General features: G+C 52.0%; 2 protein-coding genes across 2 annotated transcripts in view; both read left to right on the top strand.

The window, feature by feature from the left end:
• Window positions 1–5,810, top strand: part of LOC133360895 (fasciculation and elongation protein zeta-2-like) — a 52,721-nt gene extending 46,911 nt beyond the window's left edge. The window contains exon 9 of the mRNA XM_061579768.1: window positions 1,503–5,810. Coding sequence (XP_061435752.1) covers window positions 1,503–1,519 — 17 coding nt within the window. The 3' untranslated portion in view covers window positions 1,520–5,810. The remainder of the gene's footprint in view (window positions 1–1,502) is intronic.
• A 1,993-nt stretch (window positions 5,811–7,803) lies between these two features.
• Window positions 7,804–10,644, top strand: LOC133339152 (multiple coagulation factor deficiency protein 2 homolog). Its single transcript, XM_061547293.1, has 4 exons — window positions 7,804–8,071; window positions 9,119–9,205; window positions 9,972–10,093; window positions 10,500–10,644. Exons 1-4 carry the CDS (start codon window positions 7,920–7,922, stop codon window positions 10,637–10,639), a joined length of 501 nt encoding a protein of 166 aa, XP_061403277.1. The 5' UTR covers window positions 7,804–7,919; the 3' UTR covers window positions 10,640–10,644.
• Window positions 10,645–13,976: the final 3,332 nt, after the last annotated feature.

The raw sequence follows: 13,976 nt of genomic DNA, 5'->3' as shown, positions 1-13,976 counted from the left end.
AAGGTTTGTTCTCAGCTTCGCCGCTTAGCCTCCCCTACCGTGTTGTGCAACTTGTGTTACCTGTGACTAGTTCAGTACATGTCGCCGGGGCTTTGCGGCCGCAGCGGTGGCGGTGCTGCGCGTAGCCGTCCATGTGGACGCGACGCACACTTTACCTCGCTTCCCTGCTTTAGCATTGCTCCTGCCCCCTCTGGTCGTTGCATAAGCAAATGTCTCACTCTTCTGATCTTCTGGAGTAGACGGTGGTGGTGGTGGAGCGATTGCTGCTATGGTGTGGCAACTATTGTCGCACCAACCAGCAAACCTTCCGCCACCATGCCATTTTTACTCGCTATCGCATCCGGGGTGATGCATGACCATGCAAGTGTATTTTGTTTAAATGTCCCCCCCCTCCCCCCCACCGGCAGCCTTGAGTGAAGGCTGCATTGGCTTCAACACTGTATCCGCGTTGTGGACTGCGAGCATCACGACCTGCAAACCCCACTCTGCGTAGCCTTACCTGGCGCTCTCCTTGTAGTGAATCCTACCCGACCCTACTTGACCCGACCCGAACCTTACTTGACCCTACGTGACCCTTATTGGCTCTACCCGAACCTGCCCACCTGTCGCCTACGCGTCTACCCACCGAGTCCCGCCCTCTCGGAGTAAAGCAGCCAATCGGCGGTGGCTTGCCGGTAACGGAGCTCAGTCCGCAGCCATGTGATTGGTTGTTTGGCTTCTGCTGGCTGGTTAGGGGGAGGAGTGGAGGTGGAGCCACGTTTTTGCTAACCGCACTGCATCATTGTCATGGGTTTGTCGTGCTGTTTAGACTTTAGCCGGTGTTTGGTCGTATACTTTGCCAAGCAAACGTCGTCTTTTAACGCTATTTACGCTTGAGATGTCAGTTTGATTCAAGCTTAGATTATGCACATGAATGCATTTTATTATCCCCCATTTGGCATAGCTGCAATGACGTTTGTCAAACGATAAACACACACATTCCTAATGATCTTAATTGGCTTTGCAATGTTGTACAAGCAGAACCATCTGGAGGCCCTTGTCTTCATCTGATGTGCTATTTTCATGTTCACACGTGTAAAGCAACCACAGGATGTCCCGGTTTCAACGGGACTGGACAGTTGCAGTGGCTTAAGAAAGGCTGCTCTGGTCTCCCAGAGCATTTGCGAAAATCAGGATATTGTCCCATATTTTTTACGTCCTGTCCTCGACTAATGACATGGGCGCAGGGCAGGGCTGCCCGAGTAGTGTGCGGGGCTCCCTGGGTAGTGGGCAGGGCCTCTGAACAGGCGGGGCCAATTTCGGCCAAGAGGGAAGCCACTCGCTGTGTGGGGATAGTGGGTGGAGTGGGCGGGGCTGTGTAAAAGTAGGCGGGGCAGAGGGTGGGGCTGCTAGCTCGCCACGTGTGTCCCCCGTTGAGCCTCCCAGGAATGTGCTCGTGCCGCACACGCGCCGCACGCATTCGTCGCTTTAATTTTGCGTCGCTTCCCTCTTCCTTTCCACAGTGCTTTGTCCGACTTAAAAGCGAACAAGGGACTGGGGGTTGGGGGTGGGAGGGAGCGAGAGGAGGAAGAGGAGGAAGAAGAGGAGGAGGAGGAGGAAGAGGAGAACGAGGCGGGCGATTGGGAACAAACGCTGGACCGCAGCGCAGCGGGGGGAGGAGGCGCGCGACGGGAACCTCGTGAGGCGACGCTCGCCGATCGGACGGTGTGCCATAGCCCCCCCCGTTTAGGTGTCCACTATTCGTGAGTGGTAGCGAGTAAAGCGTGCGTAGTCTAGCGTTTGTGGGTCAATGTGCAATGGCGTGGCATGTGTATATCGTTTGAACCGGAGCTTTTAACGTTCCATCACCACTAGAGTCTTTCTCTCCCACCCCACGCCACCCCACCGAGCGAGCGAGCGAGTGAGCGATCAGCTGTCTCTGTACGTACATCTTCGGGGTGTGAGCCGGTCTTGAGGAGCAAAGCAGCCCAACTGTAACGCTTTAGCGACCAGCGCACGCGCGCAACGAGAGGCCGCCGCTTCTGTCGAAGATGCCGGACCTGCCATCGATCATGGGCAGTGGGAAACAAAACGAAAAAAGCAACGTGCTGAATTTTCTCGAAAATCAAGTATGTGGCGTTTGCGCACTGACCAAAATCTATTTCCTAAAGCGGTAATAGCGAGCAATTGCATTAGTAGCAAACCAGGGTGTGTCTGTTGTTAACACCTCTTTTTCCACTGGCATTACCTAGCCGAGCCAGCGCGAGGAGACCCACTCGGTAACGGGTGGTTTTCAACCGGCTATCTGCCGTGCCGAGCCGAACTGGAACCAAACTGTGCTACGCTGGCCTTGCGAGACACCTGAATCTGGCTCAGGGCCCAAGCGCGGCCAGGAGTTCTAGTTGATGACGCAGTCCTTTCGTGCGCCTTCACTTGATGCCACTGCAACACGGTGTGTCGCCTCGTCACCGACACGCGTCCTGACGCGTTTGCGACGTCGGCGGCACGGTTTGGGTTCCGCAGTGGAAAAATAACGTGGCCCCTCCCGAGTTGGCTCTACTAAACTATGAGCTATATTCTTGGATCTTTCGGTAAAGTCACGTGACTTTACCGAAAGATCCAAGAATATGAATCCCTGCAGTCACGAAAGCTTTAAATAGAAATTTAAACGATGAGCAATTTTTATTATAGCAGATAAGGCCCACTGAACTATATAGCTCTTTCAGAAGCGACCTGGCCACAAATGATAGCTCAATGAAGTGGCTTATCACGTGAACATTTCTAGCAGCCAACGCATGTTGATTCTAAATGTGGAGGGAAGAAGCGGAGGACCCGGAGAAAAATCCACGCAACCACGGGGAGAGAGAGACATGCAAACTCCAAATATACAGCAGGCGTCAGGGTCGGAACCCACGACCTCCTGCATACCAGGCGAGGTAGTTAACATCTTGCCACAGTCGCTCGACATGGCTTGGCAGGGCCCTTGTGTGGCTCGGTTGTCCAGTGGAAGAGAGGTCCAAGGGAATGGGGGTGGGGGCCTTCACGTTGGGTTTGCTCTACGAATGCTAAAATCAAATCTGCAAAAAGCTGATGTCGAGAATGTGCTTCCGATGCTGCCGTTTTACTCCTCACGCTCGGTGGCTGGTTTAAGATGCTTGGCTCATTCAGAAAATGTACACTCGAAGCAAATAACAGCACATTGTTATGCACTGAAATATATATTTTGTTTGTTTTTCCCAAGAGGAAATTAATAGCGAACTATTTAAAGTGTACATAAATTAATGAACGTAATAACTGCATACGCAACTTCTGAGATCCTGATGGACTTGTAGCTTTTTTGGTTTGTGATAATAATAATGCAGTATTTATTCCATGTAGCGTATTAACTTGTATGGTTTACCTATGTTTTCATAATGGTAAACAAAAATGAATAACTTAATAACATTCGAGATGCTTACATTTTGATTCACGGTGCTGTAAGCAGCTTCCACGTACAAATTGGTATGGGGCAAAACGTAAACAATTTGGGCCAAATAATTTAATGGATTTAATATTTACGCCCGCACGAGCATCACGTGTCCAAGCCCCTTCCATCGTCAATTCTCCATTCAAGTCACATGGATGTATCCTTCAAACCCCCCCTGCACAAACATGGAACGTTCCAGGTTGTAAGGAGGCCCAATGGCACCTCGGGGTTGTGCCATTGTTCTATGGGTGGTGGCGGTGGGGGGTTGGTTATGCCGCACATCGGGACCATTGATTTCACATCGTGGAAAAGTGGAGCATTCCCTATCTTGATGCCAGCATCAGGATTAATTTATATCGCGACTTGCGAATGCGAGTACAATTAACACCAGCAAGCCGGCTTGGCCTCTAAAGCTCTCGCCTGCGTGCGTACGCCTCTCGCTTTGTCAATCCACTGCTAGATAAAAGCCTCCTCACGTCGTGAGGGTCATGAGGTTCAAGTGACCACATCTCACCGTGCTCGCAATGCACCTGCTTATCGTCGGATCTCGTAAGCGAAGCGGCCATTGATGCCTGCGTAGCTTGGACCTGGATGGGCGGCCACCGTGCGTCAAACCGGCGCCATAAGCGGCGGGGACACATCGCAAGCCGCGAAGGGCAGTTGAGCAAAATGAATTGTTGTACTGTACCTATGTGCCCCCACGTCTAAGCACATCACCTTCACCAGCCGACACTGACGAGCGCGGCGAAGCGTGATCAAACTAACCCCAACGTAAACCCGCCGAGCGTGGGGAGACCCTCATCCAGCAGTGGGTCGACAAATGGCGATTGACGTGTACAGATGTACAACCATTGGCTTCAACCTCGAGCGTGGCCTTTGGAGGATGCCGCTGTGGGGCTCTTGAACATTTTCGCCCGCCCATTTTACCGTGATCGAATACGAGCCCTTGGCTGCATCGTGATCAGTGAGTGGTCGATGATGATGATGATGTTCCTTGTAGTTAGTCGGTGCGATGACCGGGATGCCCCAGAGAGCAAGGCTGGAGGCTCCTGAGGGACAGAAGCCTCCAACCTTGCACTCGCGCCTCATCAGTTCGTGTCGATTCCGAGTGAAGTTTCCACGCGTGCACGCACAGCCCTGTTGATGTCAATCAAGCTGCTGGATCGGTGGCCACACCGCCAAACGGCGCGGCTCTCTGAGGACCATTTGCTCGTACGTCCCCGCGCTGGATCGGCGTGGGAGCACAGAAGTGCAGCGCCATAACGGATTTTGCTGCACCGCCCTCTGCTGGGCCCACCTTGCACCCTGTGACCAATCGCCCGATCTCGTTAGGTTGAGCCTGCATAGTCGTCGGATCGGTGAGCACAATGCATAACAGGTGTTACAGGTTGCTCCGGGCGGGGGGGGGAGGCGGAGTGAATCTTATCGCGTTGGAATTGACGAGAAACAATCAAACCAAGTTAACGCTTGGAAGGGAAAAATACAAAATACAACCGCGGTACAGCGTTTCAAAACGACTGTGAATGCAACCAAAGTTGCAGCCAAAAATGTTTTGTGCAAGTAATGTCGTGGAATCGATCGTCCGGAGGATGCACCGGGATTCCATGTCGATCATTGGCTGTAGAATCTTGAATGGAATTTTCAGATCAAGACGTTAATTCCACTCGCAGTAAACATGCGGAGTTTTCGACTCCGTGCCATTTTATAAAGCAGCAGCAGTAACACGGTGTAGTCGCGGTTTCCTTGTGGCGATTCGAGATGGAAATTTGATGACCGAGGCACTGCCGATTGATCTCTACATTGTCTGCGAACGCCCCATCGATATTACTACGACTCGTACAATTGAACTCTCGGTATAGCGAATGCATATCATGAGTTCCAACATTTCAGATGTATTTTGTTTTCAGTTTGTAGCTATGAAACTTGTACAGCAAGGCTCTTTGTATATATATCTCCTTTGTAACGGTTTACTCCTAATCACAGGCATGCGGATAATCTTACGACGACCCATATTGTTCATCGTTGACTACAAAACCCCACTACGAACAAATACTCCGGCTTGTTGTCGAGCTTCCGTTGAGCCGCCAAGAAACATTTGCGTTCCTTTGATACACAATCGTTTCCCCCCCCCCTCTCCATGTTACAATAACTTAAGTAGCGAGAGTTTGCGTGCGATGATTCGCCTCCGGTGATTTGTCACTGGCCATGTACCCATTTCATGTTCTGATAGAAGCCTCTCAACTGCTGGATGCAAATCACAGTTTCCCCACGGATTAATGTCGATGCATGTCTTAGGTGTGTACATGTGATGATGATGATGATGCTGATACAGACTCCACGATGATGGATAAAGGTAACAACTTCTAAACAATCAATGTTTGCGATTCTTTATTTGCCTTGTCCTCTGCCGGTCTTCCGCTGCGTGCCTGTGGATTGCGCTGTGTTGCTATTTGAGATGGCCGTCACGGTTTTGCCGCTGATGTTGCAGAAATGAATGTTTAAAATAACTTTGGATTATTGGAAGTGGGTGCCACAGTGGCGAGATGTTAACTACCTCACCTGATATGCAGGAGGTCGTGGGTTCGATCCCGACCCTGATGCCTGTATATTTCGAGTTTGCGTGTGTCTCGCTATTTCTCTTTTTTTCTGGCTCTGGGTTAGATCGCATAAATATGAATGTGTCATTGAGTGAGGCGTGCTGCGGCACGGGATAGCTCTGGACGGAAGCGCATTTTATTTATTTCGGCCACGGGAGAGCAACTTTTTATATCAGCGGCTGTCAAACTTACAAACCAGACGCAGGCCCCAGCTGGCCCTGGCGAAACCTCGCCCGACCACCCTTCTCCCGCGTACCCCCGACTTCCGTGCCGAGTGCAAGCCGAAGTGGAGGTGCCGATGTCTCCGCCGCCAAGAACGCCGTCGCCTGCGCCGTTACCTTCACGGCCGTGAAGCGTTGTTCTCGAACCAGCCAGGGGCTTTCCCTCGCCGCGGGGTGAGGTCTGGATGGGGAGGAAACGCACCGTGGGTATCTCGCGACGCGATGCCGAGAGAGACCCGACTGGAATGAGATGCGTGTGTGGAACTTGCGGAAGAATGGTGCAAAACTGGGCCAATTGGTGCTCTGGGTTTGTTCAGAGCATCGCTCTGCCTACGCGACGCAGATCTGTTGTGGTGATTAGGAATGTTGTGTGTTCGTCATTTGATTATAACTTGGCAAATGCCAATGACAGCTGTGCTGATTATAGATGTCTTTAGTCTGCACACGCTTGCTTTGAATTGTAGCAAAAGTTGAGCGTTAAATGAGTTAGTTAAAACTCTTGATGTATTTCGTGGGTAAATTCTTGTCAGATTGACACATAGCGTACTAAGAATGACACCCTTATCAACGCGAAAGTAATTCAAATAAAACATGTTCAACCATCTGTCAGTCCATCGTAATGTAGAATTATAGACTGGGGCTCTTCAGAGCAGGGAGAAAGAGAACAATCATTGTCTCTTTTATGACGGCCTAACGTACCAGGCAAAGCTGTCTTGAGACTCAGTGAGGCTATCCTGTTGAAATTAACAATCATAACCTGTGAACTGGGATAACCAGGCAAGTCAAGAAGGGCTAATTCAGCAAGAGTCGACAAATCATCTGAGTTTCTTTAAATAATAAAAATAGTTAATTTCCCCCAGTTGTATAGCTCAACTGTGCTATCAGCATCGTGTCACCATATGGACCCGGTATTATTTGGGAACAGCCCGTGGAAGTGAATATCACAGAGCTTCAGCTGAGATCTCTGAGTGACCTGTTTCAACAGTAGGGAACAGCCCTTCAACATTCGCCTTGCCACCAAGAGTAATGTTTGTCGTGTGACATTAAACACCATTTTTTTTCATTCTTAGAGCTGGAATGTATCCAAAATAAATGTAAAATCTAATTGCCTGAGTTCAATTACTTGTTTTTAAGGTAGTATTATTGGCGAATGTGTGGAGTTTTGTTTTAATTGGCGCTAATGCACCAATGCCAACGCAGCAACAGCATCACCAACAAATTTGTTCAATTTTAATGCGATCGGCGTTTTGTTGTTTTGTTTGGTGGCCGGGCTGAGGCCATCATCGCCCCTCCACTTGGAGATTCGGGTTTTAATCACTGGTGGCGACAACCCTGACGGGGCCTCGGCAACTCTGCGGTACCAACTCGGCACTCGTACATTCCTGGGCCACCCAGGCGCTCAGGTGTTTTGTGTCTCTCCCTGAACAAATGGGAAACTCGCGCTGTGTGTTCAGCTGCTTGGCTGCCCGCTACGAGAGCGGAACGGGCACGGCTCATCCGCAGCTACCGTGGGAACGACCACAGGTGGGGCGTGGATCGAGACTCAAAGTCCCGAGGCTTGCGCCCCAGAGACCAGCGGCCAAAGCTCATCGGTGTAGACTCTTCAACCACCGGGTTGAGCACCCAACTTGACTGGATCTTTACTCGAGGTGGACGATGCCGGCCATGGGGTTGGTGGGCCTCCTGTGGATGGCCGTGGTGCTGGCCGCGTGTCGGGGAGACGATCACGTTCCTGTGCCCCCCGGCGGGAGGGAAGGCTTCCTCATCGGCAACATATTCCACAACAAGACCGCGATCACCGACCGAAAGTAAGTGAACCGCGAGCAGCAGCGTCTTGTGAACATCTTGGGGGAGTGAGGTCACGTGGTTTGCTCGTCAACGGGCAGTTTGTGATCGTGCCAAGAGCGCGTGTGAGATGTGGCCATCGGGTGTGCAGGCGGTGCAACTGCACCGGCGCGACACGAAGGGCAGTTGATGGTACGGTTTGTGTCGCGTCGCGTCCACCAAGACGTCAAGATGCATCCCTTGGCGGTGTTTGGCACATCTGCTCACCCACTCACCTACTCGCGCTAATTGATGAGGTGCACCTTGTACTGTAGTGGGGAGTGCGTTACGCCGATAACCCTGACTCCCAAGCCAGCATAGCAGCGTTCCGGAGAAAAAAATATCGAGCGAGAAATTGTGACCGCCCCCGCTTACAACAATAATGATGTGATGATGATCAGTTGCATTTATAGAGCCCCGTTGTACTTGGATACTCGAGGCGATGTTATGCATCACAAAAACAACACATGGCATGGGTCATGGGGAGAGAAAATCTAAGACGGAGGTCTGCAACCTGCGGATCCGGGGAAGAATTCGGCTCATTAAGGACCGTTTTGTATTCACGGTATACATTGCGGCTCTCGAAATATGAAAGTTTTTTTAGTTTTTTTACTGATTTCGAAAAAAAAATGTCTGTTATTTTGATTTCCGGCCAGCTGATCTGAGAAGACAAGGGAGAAGCTGATTCGGAGAACTGAAAGAGGGCAAAAATCAATCGCACCCCTGCCGTGGTTTCCGTGAAGGCATAAGCATAGCGGCCTGAATCTCTCATCTGATCTGTCCTCGTGACAGATAAAAAAACTGATTTCTTTTAGAACAGTTTTTCTTGCGTGTGTTTGTGCGTTTAGTTTGTTGTCCCCCCCCTCCCGCACCTACCGAGTGGCACGATCGGCTACGTACGGTGCGAAAGAAGATCAGCATACATGCGTGCGTATGTGACGGCGGCGCTGGGTGTTAGGACGAGAGGGGTAACGAAGGTGCCACGTGCCGTTCGACGTGCACGCGTGACACCTGCGTCCGTCGTTTCGCAGTCACCTGGAGGAGGAGCTGAAGGGACACGTGGGGGAAGTGGACGTGTCCAAGATGAGCGAGGCGGAGCAGGAGTTTTATTATTTCACGTGAGTGGCGCTGGGTTTTAAGTGGCTTTTTTGATACCACAAGATTTGTGGCGGTTAGGGGAGGTCCAGGGAGTTGGGGGTTGGGAAGCCCCCGGAAAATATTTTTCACCATCACGATTATCACCATCCCAATCATCATCACAATATTTTTCATCATCATCATCATTACCATCACAATATTTTTCATCATCACCATCACGATTCATGGGCAGATAGTCCCGTAGGTGTCCACTGCACATTTCGTAATTTCTTTCCACTTTCCTCTCTGTCTTGTGCCAATACGCTCAGGTAGTGTGCACTTTATTTTTCTTCTTATGATTGTGTCGTCGTCAGGCCCATTCCCTGTTAGGTCCTTCGGAAAGTATCCAATGGGAAATGTATCGCCGTCTCTCCCGTCGCGGCAGTTGAAACACTGGTGGCAAGTTTCTTAAATCGTCACTCCCCACCACCACCGACCCCTGCCGCCTCTGTCCACCCAGCAGTATAAATTAATTGACCAGAGCCAGTCGGGTGGGAATGTCGCACGTGGGGGGATAAAGTGTGGCCAGCGTGGAAGAGTAGGCCAAATACCCTATTGGAGTATGGTGGACTGGGAGGAGCTCTCGATCCAGTGTATCTCTAGTGGAGGCCCATTTGCCAACAGTCCCTTGAACAACACACATCCGTAACGCAGATTTACCATTTCACATTTTGTGTTGCCAAAAAGATTTCTGCAGGGAATGCGGCGCTTCCTGCCCTTGTTTTGGACGCCTGAACTGTGCCGCAGGATGCACGACTTTGACGGCAACTCGTTCCTGGACGGCCTCGAGATGCTGGCGGCGCTGGCGGACACCCTGCAGGAATCGCTGGGCGACGTGGGTCCAGAGGAGCGACTCGCCGTCTACGAGCGTGAGCTCTCCCATTGCAGGGCTCGGCAACCGAAATAACGATAATCAGAAGAAGAGACATTTTCGATTTAAAGCTTTCGTGACTGCAAGGATTCATCTTCTTGGTTCTTTCGCTAAATTATTTCCATTTCCATTCTACGTGACTTTACCGAAAGAACCAAGAAGCAGAGACATTTATATCGGATTCGGTACTGCGTGGTGTCAATACGAGACGGTGCTGGTCCTTGATAAATAACTGTCGCGAAGCAGCAGTCATTAAAGTTTGCCGACTTACAGAAACGACTTACGAACGGACTTACGAACGGTTCGACTTACGAACGGGTCTCAGGAACGAAGTGTGTTCGTAAATCGATGACCGTCTGTATCTAAACCGAGTTGATGGCGTGTCGCCCCCTCGCGGCCACCAGGGATGGTGGACGAGGTCCTGCAGGAGGACGACTCGGACGGAGACGGCCTCCTCTCCTACGCCGAGTACAGCCGCGCTCACGGGCGCACGGCCCGTACCGCAGGGGTCACAGAAGCCCCGGAGACCAGGGAGGGGGCCTGAAGGGAGAGGGCGGGGGGAGGTGTGGGGGAGGTGGGGTGGGGAGGTGGGGGGGGAGGTGGGGGTGGGGGGGGAGGTGGGGAGGTGTGGTGGCGGGTGGGAGGTGGGGTGGGAGGTGGGGTGGGGGGAGAGGTGGGGGTGGGGGGGAGGTGGGGTAGGGGGGGAGGTGGGGGGGGGAAGTCACGAGGGGGTGGGACTAGGGGTGTGTGGAGGGGGTCACTGTCGGGATGGGGACAAGGGGAGAGGAGGGGGGGTCAGTGAGTGGGGCTACTAGGGAGTGAAGGGAGGGGGTCAATAGGGGGGCTACTGGGGGTGGTGGGGGGGGTCAGTTAGTGGGCTACTAGGGGGGTGAAGGGAGGGGGTCAATAGGGGGGCTACTGGGGGTGGTGGGGGGGTCAGTTAGTGGGCTACTAGGGGGTGAAGGGAGGGAGCGTTGGGAGTGAAGAGTAACGGGGGGGGGGGGGGGGGGGTGATGTGAGTCACGTGGTCCTACCCACGCGTACAGGTGATGGGGCTATTTTGTCCATACTGCACCACGCCGGTCAGTACAATGGCTATCACTACACTGCCCTCTGCTGCCCACAACGGTAAGCTGCGTGTATGAATGCAATCTAATAAAGAGAGATGATGCTGATGATGATGGTTTCTGTCACTTTGTCTCTGCCCAAACAAAGGGCCACCAACAACAACAACCGCCATTCGCCACTAAGTGGCGGTGACGTCACCACGATGCTTGTGCCAGGCCATGTGCACCTTGAGGCCACGTGAAGTGTCGAACGCCCGCTGGCAGGTCACGGAGCAGACCCAGGTGCCACGGGTCGACTGACCACCATTGTTATTACAACCACTACCAACAGCACCAATACCTTCACCATCACAATCAAGTTCATCATTATTGTACTACCACATCACAACAACCACCATCTCCAAATCACCAACAAAGACAAAGATATCCCGTATAGCCTTCACAGACTATTGGGGCAAGTGCTGTTAGCGAGTAGCACTTCTGAAGGCCGGCACGGCACACGAGGGGGTGGCTGGCAACCACCACGCCCGACCGCCTTTGTCTCCCCAGTGGCGATGTTGTTGTACATCGCACTAGGTACTCCACTGAGACTGAATCGACTGAGGGGAGGCCCAGGACCGGTTCAGATAACCTTCACTGATGTTGGCCGTGAGCCGGGTTCATAGCACAGCGTAGCGCTAACCGCACCGCCACCACTCCCACTATCGCCACCATCAGTAACGCCACTAAACCAAACCATGTGACCGCACGGCGTGCGGAGGTTCTTCATCTAGCACAGGGTAAATAAGTATAACCCGTAAAAACAAAGTTTTTCACTATAAATCCTTTATATGCGTGGCGGCTAGAGTCATCTCGTCCTCTGGCTTGAGATGGCTGCCACCTATGGGTCAGATGATTGCATTGCACCATTAAGCAATTGGTAATTAAATATAATATTTTTGTCCTAAAAAGTGTAAAATTTTGGGGGGAAAAATTTCACGAACATTAATTGTCACGCACAACGAGTCTGTATGGAAAATGTCAGCTCGATTGGATTACGGGAAGTGGGTTAAAAAACGACCGAAAGATGTGCACGGTCCTAAGCAAGCAAGTGAACTTAATTTAAAGGATTTTAAAAAGAAAATCCACGCCACCACGGGCCAGAGTGAACATGCAAACTCCGAATATACAGCAGGCGTCGGGGTCGAGTGAGATCTGAATTCTGAACGGGTTCTGAGCCCCCCGTGACTTCCAGACGCGCCCCGCTCGCAAGATCCAACTAAAACGCAAACGTCGGCTCCCTCCACTTCCCCTTCATCTCCTGCATTGTTGCGGAAAGTACCGTCAGCTGAGCGAGCGTCTCTCTCGGGAGCCGCTTGGTGAGAGGGGTGGTGATCTCATCGGCGCCACGCCTTTGTCTCCCCAGCTTTGACGTTCTCAAAAAAAATGCACCAGGTACTGCGCCTATTTAAGGCCGAGTCGATCTAGGCGACGCCGGTTCACATATCATGAGCCACGGATTGTTGGCTGGCCCTGTCCTCCGGGAAGCACGCTTAGCCAGGTTCGTAGCCTAGGGCGCTAACCACTGCGCCACCGCTCCCACCCCTACCCCCCTATAACCTTTATTAGGTGGGCTAAGTGCTGTTAGCGAGCACCTATTAAGCAAGACACGGCTCTCGAAGGGGGAGAGTTGCTAGCACACACACACAGACACAAACATACAAAGATCCCCCGTATAGCCTTAACAAACTGTTGGGGCAAGTTATGTTACGAATCACCTATGAAGGCCCGACCGCCTTTGTCTCCCAAGTGGCGATGTTTACACACCGCACCAGATATTCATTTGAGGCTGAGTCGACCTAGGGGAGGCCCAGGACCGGTTAAAAAGATCGTCACTGCTGTTGGCCATGAGCGGGAATCGAACTCGGGTGGCCGGGTTTGGAGCGCAGCGCGCTAACCACTACACCACCGCTCCCACACACACACACATACAGACACATACACACGCACATGCGAACACGCGAGAATGATCATGCTTCTGATGATGATATTTTAGGGCGCACAGTATCACATGATGGTGTTGCCACGTACGATGCTGCTGATGTGATGTGGTAAAACGTAAACTCACACCCACACATGATGATGATGATGATAACGAAATATGGGGCCACAAAGACAGATCTCCCGTATAGCCTAAACAGAATTTTGTGAGCGAGGGGATGGGTGATCAGCACCACGTCCGGTCGCCTTTGTCTCCTTAGTGGCGATGTTTACACACCACACCAGGTTCTCATTTGAGGCTGAGTCGACCGAGGGGAGGCCCAGGACCGGTTCACTGGTGTTGGCCGTGAATCGAGCATGCATCATCCCGCTGATTATATATGGCACGCACACACGCACAGACACACACGATCCTCCTGCTGATGATGATGGAATAGGGGACCGCTCATGCCTCCAGTCACACATGATGATGATGCTGCTGCTGCTGATGATGACGACGCCGATGCTGATGGTATGTGGAACCTCGTACTGTCACACATGATGCGACTGCTTATGTTGATACCGATGATGATGATATGTGGCAGCGTTCATCCCCACAGTCAAACAGGACCGTGCTGATGATGCTGATGGGCTCTGGATTCGCCCACGCAGTCACACACGATGATGCTGATGACGACGATATCTCACAGCGCTCACGCCCAGTCACACTGAATGATGCTGATGATGCTGCTGATGATGCTGATGATGATGGTGCTAAAGGGCTCTGGGATCGCGCATGCGCACAACTGCTCACGCGCGCGCTTAAAAAGCCGTGGCTCCCTGCCGCCTCATCTT

This window comes from Lethenteron reissneri, chromosome 8 (assembly GCF_015708825.2).
Source record: "Lethenteron reissneri isolate LAM-NWPU_2019-01 chromosome 8, ASM1570882v1, whole genome shotgun sequence".
NCBI classification, from domain to species: domain Eukaryota; kingdom Metazoa; phylum Chordata; class Hyperoartia; order Petromyzontiformes; family Petromyzontidae; genus Lethenteron; species Lethenteron reissneri.
Note: the sequence above shows the minus strand (reverse complement) of the source record. Positions and strands in the feature narration are given on the sequence as shown.